The 22,102-nt window shown below is 35.8% G+C and overlaps 2 protein-coding genes across 5 annotated transcripts in view; one reads left to right on the forward strand and one right to left on the reverse strand.

The window, feature by feature from the left end:
- The window catches only part of LOC106064661 (uncharacterized), a 14,184-nt gene extending 11,899 nt beyond the window's left edge, over nucleotides 1-2,285 (forward strand). For both annotated transcript variants that reach the window (XM_056011138.1, XM_056011139.1), the window contains exon 2: nucleotides 1-2,285. This exon is cut by the window's left edge and continues 1,058 nt beyond it. The gene's annotated coding sequence lies outside the window, so the exon portion shown is untranslated.
- Nucleotides 2,286-4,741: 2,456 nt separating this feature from the next.
- On the reverse strand, nucleotides 4,742-16,918 carry LOC106059265 (uncharacterized). Of its 3 annotated transcripts, none has more exons than XM_056011525.1 (10): nucleotides 16,457-16,918; nucleotides 14,788-15,120; nucleotides 12,085-12,203; nucleotides 11,412-11,628; nucleotides 10,768-10,940; nucleotides 9,533-9,656; nucleotides 8,153-8,272; nucleotides 7,282-7,488; nucleotides 6,313-6,576; nucleotides 4,742-4,920 (listed from the first exon to the last, which is right to left on the reverse strand). In XM_056011525.1, exons 1-10 carry the CDS (start codon nucleotides 16,524-16,526, stop codon nucleotides 4,799-4,801), a joined length of 1,749 nt encoding a protein of 582 aa, XP_055867500.1. In that variant the 5' UTR covers nucleotides 16,527-16,918; the 3' UTR covers nucleotides 4,742-4,798. The 3 variants fall into 3 exon arrangements, with proteins under 3 accessions (XP_055867500.1, XP_055867499.1, XP_055867501.1); XM_056011524.1 differs by having other exon boundaries at nucleotides 4,742-4,935; nucleotides 16,457-16,917; XM_056011526.1 differs by having other exon boundaries at nucleotides 4,742-4,935; nucleotides 16,781-16,906.
- Nucleotides 16,919-22,102: the final 5,184 nt, after the last annotated feature.

The following is a 22,102-nucleotide window of genomic DNA, read 5'->3' on the forward strand; positions in this document are numbered from 1 at the left end:
AACTATAATTAGAAATTTGAATTCAAACTTTCCATATTATATAATGTGACGTTGATGGGATTTCATTAGGTTCAATTGATTGGTTACATAATCAGTAAAGACGCTATTAGGCTTTGCTGGTTCCATCTTAGACCAGCTCTCAATCCAAGTTGACTCACAGGTAGCTTACTATTACTTTAATTATTTTTTTAAATTAAATCTTTATTATAAGTGCAAAGGCTCTGATTAATTGATTCAGTGATTGACTGACTGACCTATTACTATTTCTCCTGTGAACAAAAAAAAATAAAAAATACGAAACTTTAACCAGTTATTATTTCAGTGTTCGTAGGACAACTAAGCACCTTTTACGATCGAAACCGCGGGGTTAAAGTGACAAAGACCCATTCTTTTTTTCGCAATTTCGACCCGATATGTTTTTGAATGACGACATAATACCCCAGCCTAATTTTAATTCTACACATTTAGACTCTGAAGGAAGATCCGAAGCATGTAAAACATTTACAAACAAAAGAACGTCTGTATTTCATAATAGAAGATTAGATCGAGATTAAAGACCTAAAATGAAAAATCCGACAAATTGTCACGGTAAGTACTAGGCTTAACTAGAAATATTTTCATATTAATCTAAATCTAAATATTTTTTTTCATCCTTTAATTTTAAAAGCACTTCACTTTTTCTCATATTTTTTTTAATCATTAACAGCAGGTAGGCTCAGTAGGTTTAGCATCATCCTGTAGGAAGAAGGATCAGAAGTTCGAGTCCCTAATCATGCGAAAAAAAAAAATAATATTTTTTTTGCACCTTTTTTATTTTAATAATTCAATTAACATTAAAGTTGAAAAGGAATTTAAAACCTCGATCAATTTATAACAACCGAATTGGCTTTTGAAAGCGTCAGAGAGCCTTTCAAATATTTCGATAAAAAGCACTAAAGTCTAAGTCTCTAAGATGTAACAGATCTTCTTATCTTATATAATACAGATGTTACTTCAAAAAATAAGATAATTACGTCCTACGCGTCATACATTTAGTCATGCATATTAACTTAAATTCTGTCAAGTCACTGGTTTTCCTGGCTAGCTCAGGCAACCCATTTCATGCTCTAATAGCACTAGAGAAGAAGGAGTATTTGTACAAATTTGTCCTAGCATATGGGATGAGGAATGTGCCTTTATTTTTGTGTCTTTCTGAGTATTTTATTAATTATTTTGTTTTTGTATTTGAAGATTATGGTTCAGTGTTTTATGTATAATTGCTACTTTACTTTTGAGTCTTCTGTCCTGAGGGCTTTCTAAATTTAGTGATTTTACTAAAGGTGTTACTCTGGTTACGTGTGAATATTCGTTTGTTATGAATCTCACTGCTCTATTTTGTGTCTTTTCCAGTTTCTTAATGTTTTCTTGAGTTAAGGGGTCCCAAACAGATGTAACAGATACTAACATTCAAGCGTATTGAGAAGCGGAACGTAAAAAAAAAGGCGGGAAAGAGATGTTTGATATAAAGTCCAAGATGCCAGAAGGGAGTGTGACTGGGAGGACAATTTAAAGCGGACGTTTTAATTAAACGTATCATAAGTCACGAGTATGCTTTTGTTCTAGAGTAGGGAATAAGAAATCGACTTTTATCTTAATGTCTTTCTGAGTATCATCAGGTTGTTGTTTTTTTCTGTTTATAAATTATGGTTTAGTGTTATACGTATTATAGCTGCTTTACTTTTTATTCTTCTGTGCTGAAGTGTCTCAAAGTTTAGTGATTTTACTACTGGTCTAATCAAATTTGAGTATTCGTTCCACAACTAATTTCCATAAGGATCAATAAAGATGTCTTAGTCTAAGTTATACATTTCGCTTCTCTGTTTTGTGTCTGTTCCAGTTTCTTAATGTTTTCATGAGTTGAGGGGTCCCAAATAAAGGGATGTTTTTTCTATTACTGGCCTAACCAGAGCTTTATCTTTATGTTCATGTTTGATTTGTAAATATTTCTTTAAATAAACCTTCATCATCATCATCATCAAACTCCATTTGAGTGAGGGCTTGAGATGCTCAAATCCTCTCTTGCAAAAGCCCAGGACAGAAACCCTGCTGTCTTGCGTAGTGCATAAATGTCGCCATACAGGTCGAGAATTTCCCAAACCTTAATGTATTGCTTGATTTTTTTTAAATAATACATCAATATGGAGATTCCATGATAACTTTTCATTTACTATTATACCTACTTATTTTGAGTTTTTAGTCTGTGTCATTGATTTATCATAAATAAAATAAAAAGGTTTTATTTGTTTGTTGTTGTTTTTTTTTGTTGTTGTTGTTTTTACACCTTATAAATGGCATATTTCTTGGTGGAAAGACATGCTTCGATTTGATTTCTGTAATTCTTCTAATTCTAAGGACGAAGGGGTGATGGCAGCGGTGATCTAGCTATTAGGACAAGAAATTACGAAAAGGCATAGCTTGAAATTTGGAGGAAGAACAGCGTACAATAATACACAAATAAGATCTAAATACACAAACAAAACACTATAATACTCGTTTTAATTAATTATTTTAATTATTTAAATCCTCTCGACGGGGCATGCGTGATCTAAATTATGTTCATTTGAGTCACCAAAATTTAGTCAATCAGTCGCCCACTTTTAAATAAAATTCATAAAAACTGAGATTTCAAACGGTAGAACAATAAAACAATAAACAACAACGGGCAACCCCGTTGTAACAAAATGAAATAATAAAACAAGCAAAACGAAATAAAATAAACGATAATTATAGAAGGGAAATAGCTCTGCACTTACGACTATCCTTCCATGATGCAGAAGTTATTTCCCTTATTCGATATCAAACAAAATAATTAATTACCAATAATTGATTTACTAACCCTAATTGATTCATGTTTAGTTAGGTACACTAATTGATTGTTTAAATGTCCAACATGATCTGAAAGAGGGTGTGGGAGAAATAACTTGTTTAATTATCTAAGCGGAAGTAACCCTACATTTGTACCTTATCTGTGAATATTGAAGAATTAATTTCCTTTGTTAGTGGCAAACAAAATAAATAATTACCAATAATTATTTGACCAGTTTTGGTTTTTTTTAATTTTCATGCCTTGTCTATGCCAATGAATAATTGTGCACAATTTCAGCTTGATCCGAGAATGGGCGAGGAAGAAATAACGTGTACAAACTTTTTACCTGACAGACAGAGTTGATATAAGCTTTGTAAAAAACAAAAAAAATGAACACTGAGCAGACCCAACCAATCAGTGCCTTGCGTGTTCGGCTTTACAAAGCGAAGATTGGACTGCATTGCCAAGGCACATTCCTCGTTCCATATGCTAGGACAAGTTTGTACAAATACTCCTTCTTCCCTAGTGCTATTAGAGCATGGAATGGGTTGCCTGAGCTAGACAGGAAAACCAGTGACTTGGCAGAATTTAAGTCAGTGGTTAATATGCATGACTGAATGCATCAGGCGTAGGACGTAATCATCTTCTTTTTTTGAAGTAACGTCTGTATCATATAAGATTAAGAAGAAGATTAAAGATATTATGGGATATGAGATTGTGATCGCCTTCTACTGCGTTGGAGGAGCTGTTATAGACAATCTGTTTTATATAGCAATATTATATTAGGCAGATTGTTAAGTAAACTCATTTATCTCCGAGTATTTAAACAAAACTCGCTTGACACACTAAGAATCAAAATGCATATTGTGTGAGACTAGGTCAATGTTCTGAAGACTAAGACTCTGTCTTGTGTCTTCAAATGTTTGGCACTCCCTTCCCAGTGTGTCCATTGTAAGAGAAGACTTGAAAGAATCGATCCTACCCAAATCATCGTTTCTTTCTTTAGGGATGGCAAACATCTTATTGCTGAGGTAACTGTTGAGAACATTCGGACTCAGGTGAGCTTGGAATGTTTGCAGATTTTTCCCCAATCTGTAGAAGACCCGCGGCACCACCGAGGCGTGGCGAACATTTTCTATAACTTGGTCAGGTTTGTCATCAAATGTATCATCGAAGATTTGGTTCTCTGTCTGCAGGTCCAGGACTTCCTTTGAATCTTTAGAAGCATCTTTTTGGGGACTGACTTGCTCTTGGAAAGCTGTGGATTCGAATGTTTGAAAAATATTGAAAATAGAGGATACATTATTTTTAATATCAAATACTCCGGCAGTTTAACGAGAACAGAAGAGATGTTAGGGACAGGTCATCTCAATAAGTTCTTCAGAAGTTGGGCCAGTTTATGCATTGGCGGAGGGTCTTGATTTTCCAGATATCAATTAGGACTGGTTTCTTTGATTTGAAGAGCTTGCTACGTATCTCAATAAATTAAAACGTGGAAAAAAAACTTTTTTTATAATATTGTTGAAGCTCTGTGATGCGCACTGCAATTCCGATAGTAAAAGCTGCGCACTATATTGTGACATAATGTTTAGAAAGAAGCTTCCTTCTACCCCAATCAACAAGAACTAATCAGGGAGTCTGGCGTTCTGGAACAAGAGGCCCTTTTCTTGACGACTTCCTCCTAAATGATATCTTGGATGTGAGGCTTTCACCGTGGACAGAGGATGACTCTGGAAACAGATTAGTTGGTGCTTGGTTGCGGGGGTGCTTGAAAAGTGGATAGGAAGAGAGTGAAAGTCGATAGAAAGAAAGAGAAAGTGGGTAGGAAAAAAAAGTGGAAATTGAGAACCTAAGAACTAGACAGTATTTCGTGGTGGTGTGTGTGGACAGTGTGGTTCATTAGTACGTCATCTTTCATGAATGAAATTTTAATGAATGAAAAGAGGTATAGAACTACTTGCATTGATTTGTTTCATGATTTCTCTTGGACTTGTTAATAACAGCAATAAGGAGGATGAACAGTAGTAGCAGTAAAAGTCCCACTAAAGACAACAGCACATGATCTGCGGTCCAACCTACTTGTGGAAGAGCTGAAAATAAAGTAAATAAAAGAATATTTTAAAATACACACTAATGACACAGACGTACAACAGATGGCAATGAAAAGAAATATATCGCTAATACATTTTTTAATCAAATAGAAGTTTCACAGCAATTATGCAAATCGGAACAAACTTCAAAAGATTTAGATCGCATTTAAACTAAGATATTCTTAGTGTTCACTCGTACCGTCCATTCTCTTATTTATTTCCCTTTCTTTCAGTTACTTCCCTTGTTCTTGCATCCAACCATACGTAATGCTCATGCTCTCTTTTATATTAATTCCAGTGTTATTGCGTATAATACAAACTGTCGCATAAATCTCAAAATCTGGTACTGCTACTTTTAGAGAAGCTGTGCAAGTCCTTTTTTTGTGTGTGCTAAACATTTGCACATCATGCTGCGCAAGTGTTGTTATTTTCTTACGCCATTAATTAAAATGATTCAATTGACCGAAAGACTTGAAAGAAAACTATGTTTAAGAAAGCTCATACCACTTGTCTATATTTCTTATGATTTTGCATGCAGTGTTATTGTTTCATATGTCCAAAACGTACGATACACTTTCGCTATCAACTAAACAATGTCAAGGACGCTAAATTGTTGCCAACTAAATGACAGCAAAATAAATGAGTTCAAATGGAAGAGCATAGACAGGTTTATATCCCTTATTTTATATACCTTTAAAAAAACAATAATACTACTTTATGGAGCAGAGACCAAGAGAACCATCATCATCACCATGAAAAAAAAAATCCAGGTATTCATCAATACCTGCCTGAGGAGGATACTTTAGCTGGCCAGATAAGATCTCGAATGTGGAACTGTGGCAAATAACAAAACAGCAGCCCAGTGAAGTAGATATCCTTCAGAGACGCTGGAGATGGATAGGTCACACCCTTCGCGAGCCTGCAACCAACATAACAAGGCAAGCCTTGAAGGATTACGGGCACGACATGGCCTAAATTGTGCCGGTGTGCCAAAAACTCAAAACTCAAACTCAAGCCCTAACCTGGAACCCCCAAGGAAAGAGGAAGAGGGTGATTACATGAATACATGGCTCCGCGGTTTGGAAGCAGATGGGCAAGACACGGGGATAGTTGGAGAGGCTCGCCCAGAACCGAGACTCCTGGAGGAAGCTGGTTGGTGACCTATGCCCCAGAAGGGACCACAGGCAGAGAAGAGATGAAAAAAAAACAACTTTATCAGCACCTAGATTATCCTGTACTCTTGGTACACCAAAAAGCTATCCATGGATACAAATCCAAAAAAACAAGCGAATATAAACAAACAATTGTTGCAAAGCAACTTCGTTATTAAAATCTTGTTGAAAATCTTGAAAAGGCATGAAATACTCGTGGAATTACCTTCAGAAGGTGACTGCACCAACCAATAGGAACAACTGCGCAGTCTCCCAACCATGTCCTTAACTTCAATGACAACAATATTTGACGTCATTGTCGTCTGCAGGTTAACGCTGTACTCCTGTGTTTCTAGGAGGGTGACAGAGTTGGACACTATGCCACTGCGAATGGAGTAAGTCTGGTTCAAAACTCCATGTTTCCAAGTCACATTCACCGGTTTGCCAACTTCAATTTCTGAAATGCGAACATCTCTAGGACAGTCTGGACCTGAAAATATTTTTTTTAAGTAAATGTTTTTTTATGATCCGAGTGAAATGCAACCTTTAATATGGACAGCCTTGACATTTTCACCACGTATATTAGGCGATATCAACACCTCCATTATCCTGTACTCTGGCTACACCATAAAGCTATCCATGGATACAAATTTAAAAAAATATTCACTCGTCCTGTAGTGTGTTGCGTCGTAGGCTCTCATTGGTATTTGTAAATTATGGTTTATTGTTTTATGTATTATTTTTTTTTAGTCTTTTTCCTAAAGTGTTATTAAGTCATTTTTCTGATAGCCTTACTCTAGTGCGATACCAGTCTTTTCTTTTACGTTGAGGACTTATCGTTCATTTTGTTTCTCTTTCTTGAAAACAAAATTTCCGTAGCTCTAGAAATCTCAAGAATAAAGAAATTTTGATTCTCTGTGTGAACATAAATGCACGCAGTCTGATCACCAATGTCACCAAGTAGACCGCTTGGATACATCATCACAGGTCAAATATCATGTCTGTATTATTTGTTAAATCTATAGTAAGTCTACAATCTAAGGATATAAAAAAAATGAAATCGCTGTCTTCCTCTAGTTTAGCTAGGTTGACAAGGTAGACACCAAACTAAAAACTCTATTATTGTTTATTACAAAATAAAAACTAAGCTGGTGACTTGTCTACTAGATATAGGCAATACAAAGTAAAAACTAACCTTTCTCGTCCTCCAAGGAGTTGTCTGATACCAAAGAAAATTCTACTAAAGGGAACCTGATTGACTGACCGATTGCTTCCAACCACTGATGACTACTGCAATCATCTCTATGTAGATTGACACTAACAAGTCCAGCATCAGCTAGATATGTGACGTTTGTAGTTCTTGCTTCATTGTGACACTTCAAACCATTGGCCTTTTTATTGCCTGTTGTGGTGGAAGAGATTCATTAGGCACGCAGGTCTTATTCAGCAATATTAGAGACTCTTATACATGGCGGAGTAACAAGAAAGAGTTAGCTTTATGGCGTATCCGTTGTACACATTAAGAAATAGTTGATAAACAAGGGTAATGTTTTAAAAGGTGATGTTTTAAAAGGTAATGTTTTAAAAGGTGATGTTTTAAAAGGTAATGTTTTAAAAGGTGATGTTTTAAAAGGTGATGTTTTAAAAGGTGATGTTTTAAAAGGTAATGTTTTAAAAGGTAATGTTTTAAAAGGTAATTTTTAAAAGGTGATGTTTTAAAAGGTAATGTTTTAAAAGGTTGTGATTTAAAAGGTAATGTTTTAAAAGGTGATGATTTCTATGGCGCTTTTAGGACTCCAGAATCAAAGTTTTGAAGCTCTTGTGTTGGAAGAAGCATTAGACTTTTTGTCTATAACATTAAGCTTATTTGAAAACAACTGAGCTAGCGGTAAAAAGGAGATTTGATGTCAAGATCAATAATATCTACAATTTACAATGAACTTAATTTACTATCAATCACATTAATACCAAATAAGACAGTGTTCATTATTTGAAAGAAAACATGTAAATATCAAGATACTAAACAACTTTGGTACATCTACTAACGTTAAAGTTGAAAGACAGACCTGTGTGAAGCTGAATAAATCTTGGCTTTGGATTGGACTGGACACACATCATGATTTCCTCTGCATCTTGTGTTGTATCGTTCCTTACATAGGTTGGTGCAGTACAGTGCTCTTCACTACCTAAGTTTATAATCAGTTAATCTACCAACAACAAAGGTGTTTTTAAATGGTCTTATATCACGACATGGTCACATTGTTGATGGAGCTAAGCAGAGAAGAGAGAGAGAGAGAGAGAGAGAGAGAGAGAGAGATTGGGAGTATTGTGAGAAGGGAACAAGGGAAATAAGAAAGGTAAAGATAGATTTTAGAGTCAGTGGCAATGTAGAGAAAACGGTAGAAAATAAGAAAAAGGAAGAATTCGGGCAAGAGAAGAAGAGGTGACAAAAAGAGAGAATAAGAGATTTCAGAAACAGAAAAGAAGAGACAGTAGAAAGAGAAAAAAAGAGAGGACAGAAACAGAAAAGAAGGACGGTAGAAAGAGAAGAGATGGCAGTAAAGCTGAGGTTGCAGAAAGAGAGAATAAGAGAGGGCAGAAAGAGATTAGAAAAAAAATGTTGCTGAGCGTGTGGAATTGCTCCTATCGAGAACATTAGCCCCCCCCCCCCACACACACACACCCAATAACCCTCTTTTTAAACAACAGATGTTTTCCTACAGGTATTTATTGACTATTTCGGTGACGTCTGCTTGATCACGTGCTTTGGTTAAAGTAGAATGTCTCCAACCCTGACATCAAACGTCTTCCAGATGGTTGACATTTTAGTCACAGACATGTACAGACCCACTTTGTTCCCCCCTCCTCCTCTTTATTGTTTTCCGGCTTCACTCATTTCACCGCTTCAACTGCGACAATCTAGAAAAAGGTTTGAGTCTTCAAAGCCACGTCAACACCATAGATCTTCTTTTATCTTCTAAACATAGGTACCTTGAAGAGACTACTTCGAATGCCTACATCTTGTAGCTACAGTACAGAGTATTTGTTTACAGTGTTATCGTGCATATACTATTCAACTTTAACAATGCATTAAAAAATATATATGTTGACCTACAATATATATTCGATGCTTCAATGGCCAGATTTATACTTAATAAGGCTTTAAGTCTTTTGAGATATGGGACCCTGTATTAATCAAGATAATACATGATGTCAGTTCTAAATTTGATTTTTTTTAACATCTAGTGGTTAAATTGTTCTAGACCTAACTAGATAATGAAATAGTAAAGCTTTTATTTAAAAGTATTATTATTCATAACAAATTTACTCAGAGACACCAAGAAAGTGGTGGTCTTAAGCTATACCTTGTGTTTACGCTATTCTGCTATGGAACATTCTTTTAACTATAATGTAAAGAACATCATTCAAGACAAATAGGTACTTACAGTTTAGTGTTAGCTTGCTTCTCGCAGGTCTTTTGTTGAGACCGTTTTGTGCAGTACAGACAAAGTGACCAGCAAATGGACAAGTCGTTGAATCAAATGCATACTCCAGAATATTGCCAACAGTCTGTTGAAATATTTCATGTTTTTAAGGTTTTATTAAGTTTATAATGTAGATCTAATGGGGTTCATTATAATACGCTAACAGCTATAAAAAAAAACATAGCGACGTAGTTCAGATATGTAAGTGCTAGTCTTGGTATGGCTAACTTAAAGTATTCATCTATTTCTACTCAACGCAAAAGAAACTATTTCTTTACATAACAGGTAAATATGAGACCTAGCAGACTATGGAACGGATGATAATTAGATTGACTGTTTACACGGCCAGTAAAACGAGTTAAATATATTACTTAGTCACAAAACACGTTTAGAGCAAGTCACATTGTGATTTAATACCAATATTCTATTTTTAAGACTTTTTTTTTACGTAGGCAGTGACTATAGTAAGGCATGCGAGGGGTGCGGACCAATACAGATGACATCCATCGGGAGTAACATCACAAGTGGTGCAATACTAGAATCAACGAAATTTAAAAAAAAATCAAATGTTATTCAGCAGTGTACCGCCTAATGGCTGTAGGTAATTAGTTCTCTGACCTATGTTTCAACAAATGAATGACGTAAAGACATATTTGTTAAGGAGAAGTTTATTTAGAGAGGACACGATTGGCTAACCAGACTTATGTTACACAATAGTATTAGTTATGTACATTAGAGCATGGAATGGGTTACCAGTGGGACTGTATTAACCCTTTCTTTCCTAACTGACGATACCAACGTTGATTCCACCAGAATTTGGTAAATAATTACGGAGAATTAACTCCTCATTTGAGGGATCTCCTGTAATTTATAAGTTACTAATTCTTTTTTAACATTTGATCTAACACTGTCTGGAGCAAAAGGAAGAGGCCCACCCATTTAAACTATGAGGCCCATACCCATTGTGGCTTCAATCAGAGTAAAGGTTAAGAGTCTTTTTTTTTCTCACTACTGAAAAGTGGAATATGTTTTCCAAGTGGAAAAGGCTCTTGCAGAGTTCTCACTATGCACTGAATCCTACATGGAATTTATTTTGAATTCATATTGAAAATATGAAATAAAATTTGGTTTTAAGACATTTCAAAACGTCTTCCCGTGCATTTCCTACTTCATGTACAGTCGCCCCCCTTGTTTACCTGATTGACCAGATTAAGTTCACCGAGGGAACGTCTGTAGAAAAGAGATATTGTTGGCTTAGGTTGACCAGAAGTCTGACAGATCACACGGGATGACTGTCCACTCGATAGTGGTCTAGACATGTTATTGCCGTAGATGTGGCTGAAGACAAAATATTCAATAGTCGCTTCTTCTACAAGAAAAAACATTTGAATGCATTTTTTATTTATATTAACCTAACTATAATTTTAACAGAAAATGAATACTGAAATAACAGCGAGTAATAATTGACACACAGTTACCAAAAGTCAGGCACCTCTATATTTCATAATACACTTCAAGAATTATATCTCAGCAAAACGTACTTAATTTCTCTATTGCCTCTCTTTCTCCCTCTCTCTCACTCTCTCTCCTTTAACAAACATCTATCTATCCATTTACCCATCCATTCATTCCTCCATCTCTTTTGCTTATTATTAATATAATTGCTAATATATGCTACTGCTCAGACTCTACCATGATATTATTAACATAGAATAGTTTGTAACGAGATGGATTTTACAGTTTTATGTTCTTTGTTTTTATGTAATAATGATCTGATTGTTTTTCTAGATGTATGTTTTGTTGTTATGTTAGATTCTTAGTTGATGTCTAAAAACTTTACCAATGAAGATGTCTAGTTCCTGAAAGACCTCCACATGTGAGGTTGTTATCTGGTAGTTGATGACATTGGTGAGTACTGGGTACATGGTGATATTGACTTTATACATGCCAGCACCCTGGATTCTGAAACTGAAACTGCAGTTAGTTTTGTAGTACCTTAAACCTTTGATGTAGAACTCCTTGTGTTCTGGGACTTCAGGGACCAAAGAGCTCACAATCTAATTGAGAGGTGCAAAGGAAAAGATGTAAGCTTAGTATATAATCATTAGGCTGTTTAGCATAACATCTTTTAATATCAGAATTCATTGTGAAACCTTGTGATATGGTCATAGAGTTTAAGCATGCGTTTTATGACAGTAACTAAGTCATCATGGGGTTAGGTCATCATGGGGTCCAAATTGCTGTATCAATCCTGTTTCTAATCTCTTGGTTTGTGATGCAGTCTTTGTATGTGATACCTAGGATCTTTCCTTGGCATCTCAATTCCATTGCTAGGATCCTCCATTCTAGTTCTGCAGTCAGCATCCAAGATTCGCAAGCATATATTCCAAATTATTTTAAAATTTGAGAGAAGTATTGGTTCCTCGATAACATTAGTCTGTAGATGAAACTATGGTTAAACAGCTGATAGACTGTTATAAACTTAGTAACTTTAACTATTATCTGATAAATACCTGTGTAAAACTTAAGGTCCACAAGCAGCCATACTTGGGGAAACCTCTATCTGTCGTACACGTCACCAAAACATGAGTAGACGTCATGCTATATGTACACGTTGGTTTCTCTGGAACAGCTGTTGGTGAGATGAAATTAGTCTCAAAAATTTTTCACAAGTTTGTTTGCAGTATTTGACTAACATTTTTTCATTCAATAGGAGATTTTCATACATGAAGGTAAATCCATAAATACACTTTTTGGTGTATCCGGCGTTGGAGGTGTTGAAACACGAAGTATTTTTATAACTATGTAGTATTTCTTGCAGTTTTTCATCACAGTAGAAACATAGTTCTAAGATTAGTCCCTTGTAGCACAAACTTATTATATATATATATATATAATTTTATTTTGGCAACTGAGTGCGCCCTTGACATTGTTTACATTGTCTAGTTAATTAAAAATCTCTCCTGATTTCTCACTTTTCATTTACTTAAGGTTTTATTTTAGGTTCCTTTATATCTCGCCCACATTTCTTCACATCACTTTCTCTACTTTATCATTCTTGCTGCATTATATTGCTTATAGTTTAGTAAGCTGGATCTTAAGAAGATCACAGTGATAAAAACTGTAATAAACTGTCGAATAGTCATGAAAATCATTAGAGGCTTTTTCGAAACATCGAAGCTTCCAGGTTCCAGAAAATGTTCAACTTTCTCAAAGCATGAAGAAATTGCAAGCTACTAAGAGTTATTGTAGAAACTTAAATGAGCAAACAGATCTTGAGTTCTACAAAGTTCCCGCTATAATTAGATATACTTCAAATAGGGTATATGACTCATTGACTCAAGTATATAGCGTCCTGTCCCCCTAGTACTAAGTTAAGAAAGTGTTTCAAGTTAATGACCCTGAGCGTGAGAATGTGACCTAATTTCTCTTATTTCAGTGACCTAGTTATATTTCACAACATAAAAAAAAATATTGTAGCCGACACCTTTTCAAAACAAACATAAAGAACAGACATAAAGAACAGACATAAAGAACTGACATAAAGAACTGACATAAAGAAATGACATGAAGAACTGACATAAAAAACTGACATAAAAACTGACTTATAAAGAACAGACATAAAGAACAGACATAAAGAACAGACATAAAGAACAAACATAAAGAACAGACATACAGAACAGACATACAAAACAGACATAAATAACTAAAGAACTGACATAAAGAACAGTCATAAAGAACTGACATAAAGAACTAACATAAAGAACATACATAAAGAACTAAAGAACAGACATAAAGAACTGACATAAAGAACTAAAGAACAGACATAAAGAACTGACATAAAGAACAGACATAAAGAACTGACATAAAGAACAGACATAAAGAACAGACATAAAGAACTGACATGGCTAACTTACACGAAGAACAGGTATAAAGAAATGACTTTAAGGAGTGACATGGCGGGCTGACAGGAAAATTTGTCACGAAAACTTGATATGAGAAGAACTTACAAGACGAACTGACGCAAAGAACTAACACGAGGGACTGACATAAACAACTGACATTAAGAATTGACATGACAAACTGACTCCAAAAACTGACTCCAAAAACTGACATAAAAAACTAACATGACGAACTGACACAAAGAACTGACACAAAGAACTGACACAAAGAACTGACACAAAGAACTGACACAAAGAACTGACACAAAGAACTGACACAAAGAACTGACACAAAGAACTGACACAAAGAACTGACACAAAGAACTGACACAAAGAACTGACACAAAGAACTGACACAAAGAACTAACACAAAGAACTGACACAATTAGAACTGACACAAAAAAACTGACACAATTAGAACTGACACAAAAAAACTGACACAATTAGAACTGACACATTAAACTAACACATTAAACTGACACAATAAACTGACACAAAGAACTGGCATTAAGAAATGAAATTTTAAAAAAAACCTGACATATAGAAAATAGAGGGCAAAGCTGTCCTCCTTAATCAAAGTTAGTCAGTAGCAACATCAAAAACAAAATGTTTCACTTAAAATCATTTTTCTATATAAAACATAAAATATGCTAAATGGACTTATTGGGGAATTCCACGATAGACTCAACAATAGCAAAGACGCTCAATTAGACTTCAACGTTGCCAACTAAATATATAAATAAAAATGTGCTAAAAAAGGAAGAGCTTTGAAAATTTGATTCTGCTGTGCTGAAAAGTGCTATACATTTAAAAATAAAACATAGCATATTAACACTTTCTCAAAGTAGGGACTAGCGAAACCTGCCCTTGTGGAGCATCGCCAGAGAGTGCAGACCACGTCCTTCAAAGCTGCATACTATATCTAAAGGCCCGAACAAGACTCTGGCCCCAAAACCTCCTACAGAAGAAAAACTATACGGAGAACTGCCTGATCTGGAAACAACTGCGAGGTTCATCTCAGATATAGGATTACTGATCTGAACCCTCCGACGTGTCAAATGAGAACGAAGAAGAGGAAAAACACTTCTTTCTTAATCCTGTACACTTGATACACCAAAAGGCTAGCTATTTAGAGTTATATATATATTAGACATATATGACAATTTCAATTACAATCATGTCATACAAATAGTTAAAGTGAAAGTTTAAAGTCAACTATGTTTTGATTGTGTGTTCTTCACCATGGATACGATGACCTTCAATAGTGTAACTCACCAACAACTAGAAGGTCACAATGTCCTGAGTAGGTCGCGTTGCCCTTTAGGACGACATCACACGTCAACCGACCTGCGTCAGCTCGTCTGACTGAATCGATCTCCAGAGACATGGTGACATTAGCGTGTGTCACTCTGAGCCTTGGGTAGAGTCGGCCCATCTTCCTGCAGGCGTGGGGCCTACAGTCCATCAGCACCTTGCCCTGGTCCATGTTGGTGATGGTTGCTTTCATTACAGTTAAGCCTTGTGGGATAGACATGTGACATTTTATGGCTGGGCTGTGACTTCCTTCTTGGAGCAAGGGGCAGGCTACTTCTGGATTACTGGAAAACTCTGTGGATTTAAACAGAACGCTATGGAAGGATGTGTTTTTCATGTATCTAGTGCAGTGTTTCAAAACTGTGTTCCTCGGAACCCTACTGGATTAATTAACAAGTAGGCCACCACGTGAATTAATATCCCTGAATAAGCAAAGTGTTCGCTAAATACTCAGAATGTGCTAAGTGTACTGTTAAGGAAAAAAATTGAGAAACACTGATCTAGTGGATAGATCTTGGGATTATCACAAGGGAACCACGTTATTCTAAAATGGAAAATTGTTGCAGGCAAATCGACCAACCGCCTTTATTTTCCCTCAGCTAATGCCAAGTACCCATTACAACTGTGTGGACTCAGAGGCGCCCTAAAGATCCCGGAATTAAAAATGTAGGCTCAGTCTCGTTTGGTTTAAAAAAAAAATTATAGGCAGCATTACTAATTGAGGCTAGTTAATACATTGAACCCAAAAAAAATCACCAGACCAAGTTTTCATTGCAGTTTTTCTTTTATTATGTTGCAATTTATTTTCCTTTATTTTAGTACCCTCATAAAAGTGTTTTTAATTCTTTTGATATATTATTGTTTAATTATATTCATCTATGGTCTTTCATCTTGGCCATTCTTGCTAAAAAGCACTTATACAGTGTACCAATGAAAGTGACTAACTGAAAGAGATATCCCAGAAACAAAATAAAATGTTCGAGATAAATAGAAATTTAATTTTCAGTATTCTAGATTTCCATTTATATATTCACATCTGACACCATGTAAAACAATTGTGTAATACAATAAACAAGACAAGTGTCGATGAGGGAAGACATAGGAACTCCGTTTACTACGTAAGCATAAGCTGTCTCAATGTGCTAATGTGCAAATGTACATAAATAAATATATGTGAATAATTGTTTAAATCTAAATAAATAAATTGAAATTTCAAAAGTCTACATTTGGGGACATAGATTTGTTTAATATAAAACCAAGAAAAAGAATACTACTGCGCAGGTCTATGAGAGTAATTCTATAATCTTCATCTTTTGTTTCATTTTATAAACAAAAACACACGACTTGAGTGAGGGGGTGAGTATTACTGATTATGCCCCATCTATTTAAATGAGAGGTAAGGAGGGGGGGGGGGAAGTAATGAAATCGTGGTGGTTTTGAACTTGGAGCCCACATGTTGGCCAAAAAGTTCAAAGTGCAAAACTCTTTGCCGGTCACTTCGTTGTTCAAATATTACTGACGTGGAAATTATCGATTTTTATGCAAGACAGTTAAAACTAATGTAAAAAACAAAACGCAATCTTTATCTTTATAAACTCTGAAGTATAACACATGCGTGGCATTGTCTCACCTTTAATAAAGATTGACGTCACTATTAGGAAACAGCTCACGAAGTACTTGCTCCGTATCACAGACTTCATCCTTTTAGTTAACTTCTAATTTATATTAATCCAAATCAATTACATTTGTAATGCAATTTGAAATTCACAAATCCAACTGAACAGACAATTTTAATGAACAAACATTGGTCAAGTTATTTCATTTTTAAAAACTCACTATTTTAGGCTTAGTTGTTTGTTTGTTGTTGTTGTTGATGTTGTTTTACACTAGTTTGATTCCCTTTTTTTTTTCTAAGTTCGCAGAAATAAACTAAATTCGAACAAAAGCCTCTTACTCTAAGTAAGCTGCTACCTTCCTCGCTTTATGATTCATTGGAACATTAATTGCAACTAAACATAGGCACAAGTATTCAAGAGCTGAACGAAGAGTTGTCAACAAGGTTTTAGTATTGAAATTAAACTCCACCCAGTTTCAACAGGTTTCTCCAGTGTATGTATGTGTTTCTCTGCGTGCGTCTGTGTGTAGACATCATAAAGTGTAGGTGTGTTTTAGCGCGCTCTATCTGTATATCTGTTACTGACAATACATTGGTAAAGGAAGGCGGGCTGTAACATGGGCGTAGCCAGGGGGGGGTTCTTGGGGTTCAAACCCCCCCCGAAATGAAATCCCCCCCCCCTTCCAAGGGGGGGGGGGAGTCGGAATTTAGTGACTGATTTTTTGCTTTGATTTTGTTTATTTTAGGTGAGATTTTAATACTAAACCATCACTTGCCCTAGCACAACCAAAGGGGTTTTGAGTTTAAAATCCCCTACCAGGGGGGTTCGAGTTTAAAAACCCCTACCAGGGGGGTTCGAGTTTAAAACCCCTACCAGAGCGGTTCGAGTTTAAAAACCCCTACTAGGGGTTTTGAGTTTAAACCCCCCCCCCCACCAGGGGTTTTGAGTTTTAAACCCCCTACCTGGGGTTTTTGCAGTTAACTCCTCCTCTTCTATAAAACAAAATTTTAAAAAATGCAAACGAAAATCCCCTAAATCCAAGAGCACAGTTAAGGAAGATTTTGATTTTAAAACCCCGCCTAAAATTTAAGATAAACCCCCTCTTTAATATAAAAAAAAGCTAATTACGCACTCAAAATGTTATGAGCGTAGCTAAATGGGTTTTTGACTCAGTTTTGAGTTTAAACCCCACTTCAGTGGGGTTTGAAGGTAAAAAATACCTCTTTTTAATAATAAAAAAAAAGCAAATTATACACTAAAAATGTTATGAGTGTAGTCTATGGGGTTTTGGGTTTAGACTCCCCTCCAGTGGAGTTTGAAGCTAAAAAGTACCTCTTCAATATAAATAAAAGAAAATTACTCACTCTAAAATCTATGAGCGTAGTCAAAGGTGTTTTGAGTTTAAACCCCCCGCCATCTTCAGTGTAAGAAAAAAAGCAAATTACGCACTCAAAATGCTATGAGCGTTGCCGAAAGGAGTTTTGAGTTTAAACCCCCATTCAGAGGGGTTTGGTGCTAAAAATACCTCTTCAATATAAAAAAAAAGCAAATTACACACTAAAATTATTTGAGCGTAGCCAAACCAATCGGGGGTTTTGAGTTTCATCTACAGGTGGCTTTTTTTTAAAGTTTAAAACCCCTCCAGATGGTTTTGAGTCTAAGATCCCCCTACAGAGCATTTTGAGGTGGAAAATCTCCAACAGAAGATTTTGACGATAAAACTTCTCTTTTCGATATAAAATCTAAAGCAGTCACTTAATTCCAGAGCGTATTCAAGAGAGGTTACACATTTTTACCAGTGGCTGGGCTCCATTAATAAACTGCAGTGAATAGTCATCTACCGAAATCGAAAAACACTAAATATAGCTCAACAAAGATGGCTAAGACAGATTTCAGGAGTCAGTTATAGAGATCGGATCGAATTCAAGGAAATCCTATGCCGAACTGGAAGTCGACCCCTTAGTAAGATTGTGAGAGAACGACGCATGAGGTTTGCGGGACATGTTCTCCGACAAAATGAATTACGCATAAGAAGAGTTGCAATGATATCCTAGTACAACTTGACGCCACTCATTCATGGAGGTCCTCATGGTAGGTGGGAAGAGGCTTCAGACATTACCAGAGACAGATTTTTATGGAAACTGCTTGACGTCAAATGCTCCGAACGGCGTGGGAGGGTCTAAGTCAGTAAGAATAGCACATTAGGTTTTTGAAATAAAACTTTTAATAGCATTAAAATGGACTGTAGATACCTCAGAATATGCATTTTGTTGGCTTTCAATACCAGAAATAGTGCTTGGCGGCGGGGCTTCGCCCCGCGCTGGGGAGCTCCTGGCGCTCCCCCAGACCCCCTTGCTAGTAATGGCGGGGAGTCCACAATTTTATGGAAACAGCTTGATGGCAAATGCGCCGAACGACGAGGGAGGGTCTAAGTCAGTAAGAATAGCACATTAGGTATTTGAAATAGAACTTTTTAATAGCAGGAAAATGCACTGTAGATACCTTAGAATATGCATTTTGTTGGTTTTCAATATCAGAAATAGTGCTTGGCGGCGGGGCTTCGCCCCGCGCTGAGGGAGATCCTAGCGCTTTCCCAGACCCCTTTGCAAGTAATGTCGGGGAATCTACAATTTTTTCACTAACTCATGGAAGAACCTATTATATTCTAGGGCACAATAAAAGTCTTCCGAAAGAATGAAGGGTCAGAATGTAATAAAGATTATGTACACACACGCACACACATAAATACATATAATTTTTTTTTCGCGGGGGGTGGGGGGTTGGGGGGGGGGGAAAGAACACCCCCCCAAACCCCCCCCCCGAAAAAAAATCCTGGCTACGCCCATGGGCTGTAATATTACTATTTTCTCAAAAGCCGTCTCATTTTAACCGGCCCCACCAACAAGGGGAGAAGTCGCGATTTCTAAATGTTTTATCTGTCCGTCTGTCACGTTTAGATGGCAAATACTAAAAATAAAGCCATTTAGAAAACTATTTCATCATATTTTTAAATTTACTAAGTTTTGATGCAATGGATAATTTTTTTAACGCGAACTCTTTTATTTTTCAAAGTTAATTATGAAAACCGATTTTGTGTGTGTGTGTGTGTGTTTTTAATAATAAAATTGTCATAACAATAGTTAAATGCTTTATTTTACGTCAATTCATTGTGATAATATTAGATCTGTGTGAGGCACAAACTTGATTAGGACTTTATATTTCTTGTATGAAAGTCTTGTCTCATGAAATGCAAGTAACCACACTTACTCTGTTTAGATTACTTGACTGACTTCAATACACCTCAAAAAGTCCATAATGGAAACTCCCATTTCACACGTTTCTAAGTGTTTTATTTACATTTAAAGTTGGCAAGTGCTACAATTTTTTTTTTTTATTAGTTCGTCTAGCATGCGATGAACTTTGAACCTGCACTTCAGTGAAGGTCAATCAAATAAATAGGCCAATAAGGGGTAATTATGTTGTTGTTTTTTTTTCCTTCCTTTTAAAATCATCAGAATTTGTTTTAAAGTTCAAACTACTTCAAAGGATTATATATTTTCTGCCTGGTCGTGTGATATGGGATTCGAACTGAATGTTCGGGTATTTGGTCTAGGTCTCTAGGATGTCCTGGGCAAAACAAGCGGCCTCAACGTGGCACCCGGGTGAGAACGTTACAGGAAACCCCAAATAGGGGGTAAAACAGAACCCTCGTTGGGGACTTGGAGTGCCAAAGGAACTGAGTTCACTGCACTAGCGGGGATGGAAGAGAGCCCCCCAACAGTTCTGTCACAATTCACATCAAGTTCCTTAAGTGGCCGTTTTATGAAGGTAAAGAGAACGAAAATGTCGGGGGTGAATTTGTCTGTATGTGTAGTCATGTAAATAAAAACAAGCAAAATTTAAAAAATGCGGTTAATAAAAGGAAGAAAAGAACCGCATAATTACTGTCTTGCATCGTAATATTGCAAGATTTATATCTCCTTTTCAATATAGAATTTACACAAATAAAGTTTCATATCATGGCAGACATTGATTTCTTGTTCTTCGTTCTCATTATTACGTTGGAGTGGGTTGGGGGGGTTAAACGTTTGGAGTCTTGGGCTAACACCTGAGATGAGCTGCGCATTGGTGTCCAGATCAGGCAGTTTCTCTATATTGATTTGCTTCTATACGAAATGTTTTGAGGCCAGTTTCTTGTTCGAGCATCTCGATAGAGTCTGCAGCTTTAGAGGACCTGTTCGACACTCTTTGGTGATACTCCAAATGGTAACATTTCACTAGTCCAGGCATTGATAAGTTTGGAGTTTACATGTAGGCCTACTGATCTAATCTTTTCATTGGAATACATTTGGGACGCTCTCAACACTAGAATGATTAATGAGCGTAGTTTAAACCGAAATAATAAACTCAAACCAGATATAACAATAACAAAAACGAATGACCCCAGGTTCGGAATCTGAGCGCTAAACCACTAACCCCCGCAATATAAAAAATACTCTGGAAAAAAAAGACTATCTAAGGGGAGGAATTCCACATTTACGTCTATATCTCTCAATGATGTAGAATTTATTTCCCATTTTCGATATCAAACAAAATAATTAATTACGGATAATTATTTGATTAATTTGTTTATTTCTTTTTATTGTTAGTTACAATAAATAATTGTTTAAATTTTCGACTTGAAATAACGTGTTCAAAATTTTTACTTGACAGAGCCAGTTGATATAAGCTTTGTAATGTAAAAAAAAAGCTAACTACAAATATATTTAGGCAACCCAAATCCATTCTCTGGTGGAACTAGTGAAGAAGGAGCACCTGTATGAATTTGTTCTAGCATATGGAATAAGAAATGTGCCTCTATCTTTGTGTCTTTCTCAGTATTTCATTAGGTTTTGTTTTTCTATTTGTAAATTATGGCTCAATGTTGTATGTATTGTAGCTACTTTACTTTTTATTCTGTCCTAAAGTGTCTCTAGGTTTAGTGATTTTAATAACAGTATTATTTTAATCAAATTTGAATATTTATTTGTTCTATTTTGTATTTGTTCTAGTTTCTTTATATTTTCTTTTGTTCTGTACTAGAAAGACACACCTAGGATAAAATCTAATATGATAGTTGTAATCACAGAAGAAAGACAACAGATTCGTGTAAAACATAATATTTTAGAAGAGAATCATTTACATTTAGTCACAAAGGTTGAAGTGTTATTTAACTTCTATAAAGACTATTGAAAGTGTTCTCTCTGCGAGTGGCACGTCACGAAATATTTGTGTGTGTGTGTGTGCTATCGTTGAATTTTTTTTTCTCTCATAATGTATTGTTATGTGTGAATTACGGTTGTCTTTTGGCATTGGACGTCGCGAGAGATGATCTTTTCCCTTTGCAACATCTTGTGTAAATAGAGACCAACCACAGGTCAGGCATCTGTAATCACCAGGCGCCTTTGCACTTCCACCCTTCTATCTACTGCTGTTGTGTATGGCATCTGCAATCCGGGACACTTCCTTTATGCCCGCTCTCCTGTAGATCTATCTACTGCCACTTTTTCTTTTTTTGTAGTACAGTAGTTTTTTTTATAAGAGTTGTAGAACACATTTACATACGGATAATAAAGATTATTATTATTTTTATTATTATTATAAAAATGATATCCAAGTAC

This window comes from Biomphalaria glabrata, chromosome 14 (assembly GCF_947242115.1).
Source record: "Biomphalaria glabrata chromosome 14, xgBioGlab47.1, whole genome shotgun sequence".
NCBI classification, from domain to species: domain Eukaryota; kingdom Metazoa; phylum Mollusca; class Gastropoda; family Planorbidae; genus Biomphalaria; species Biomphalaria glabrata.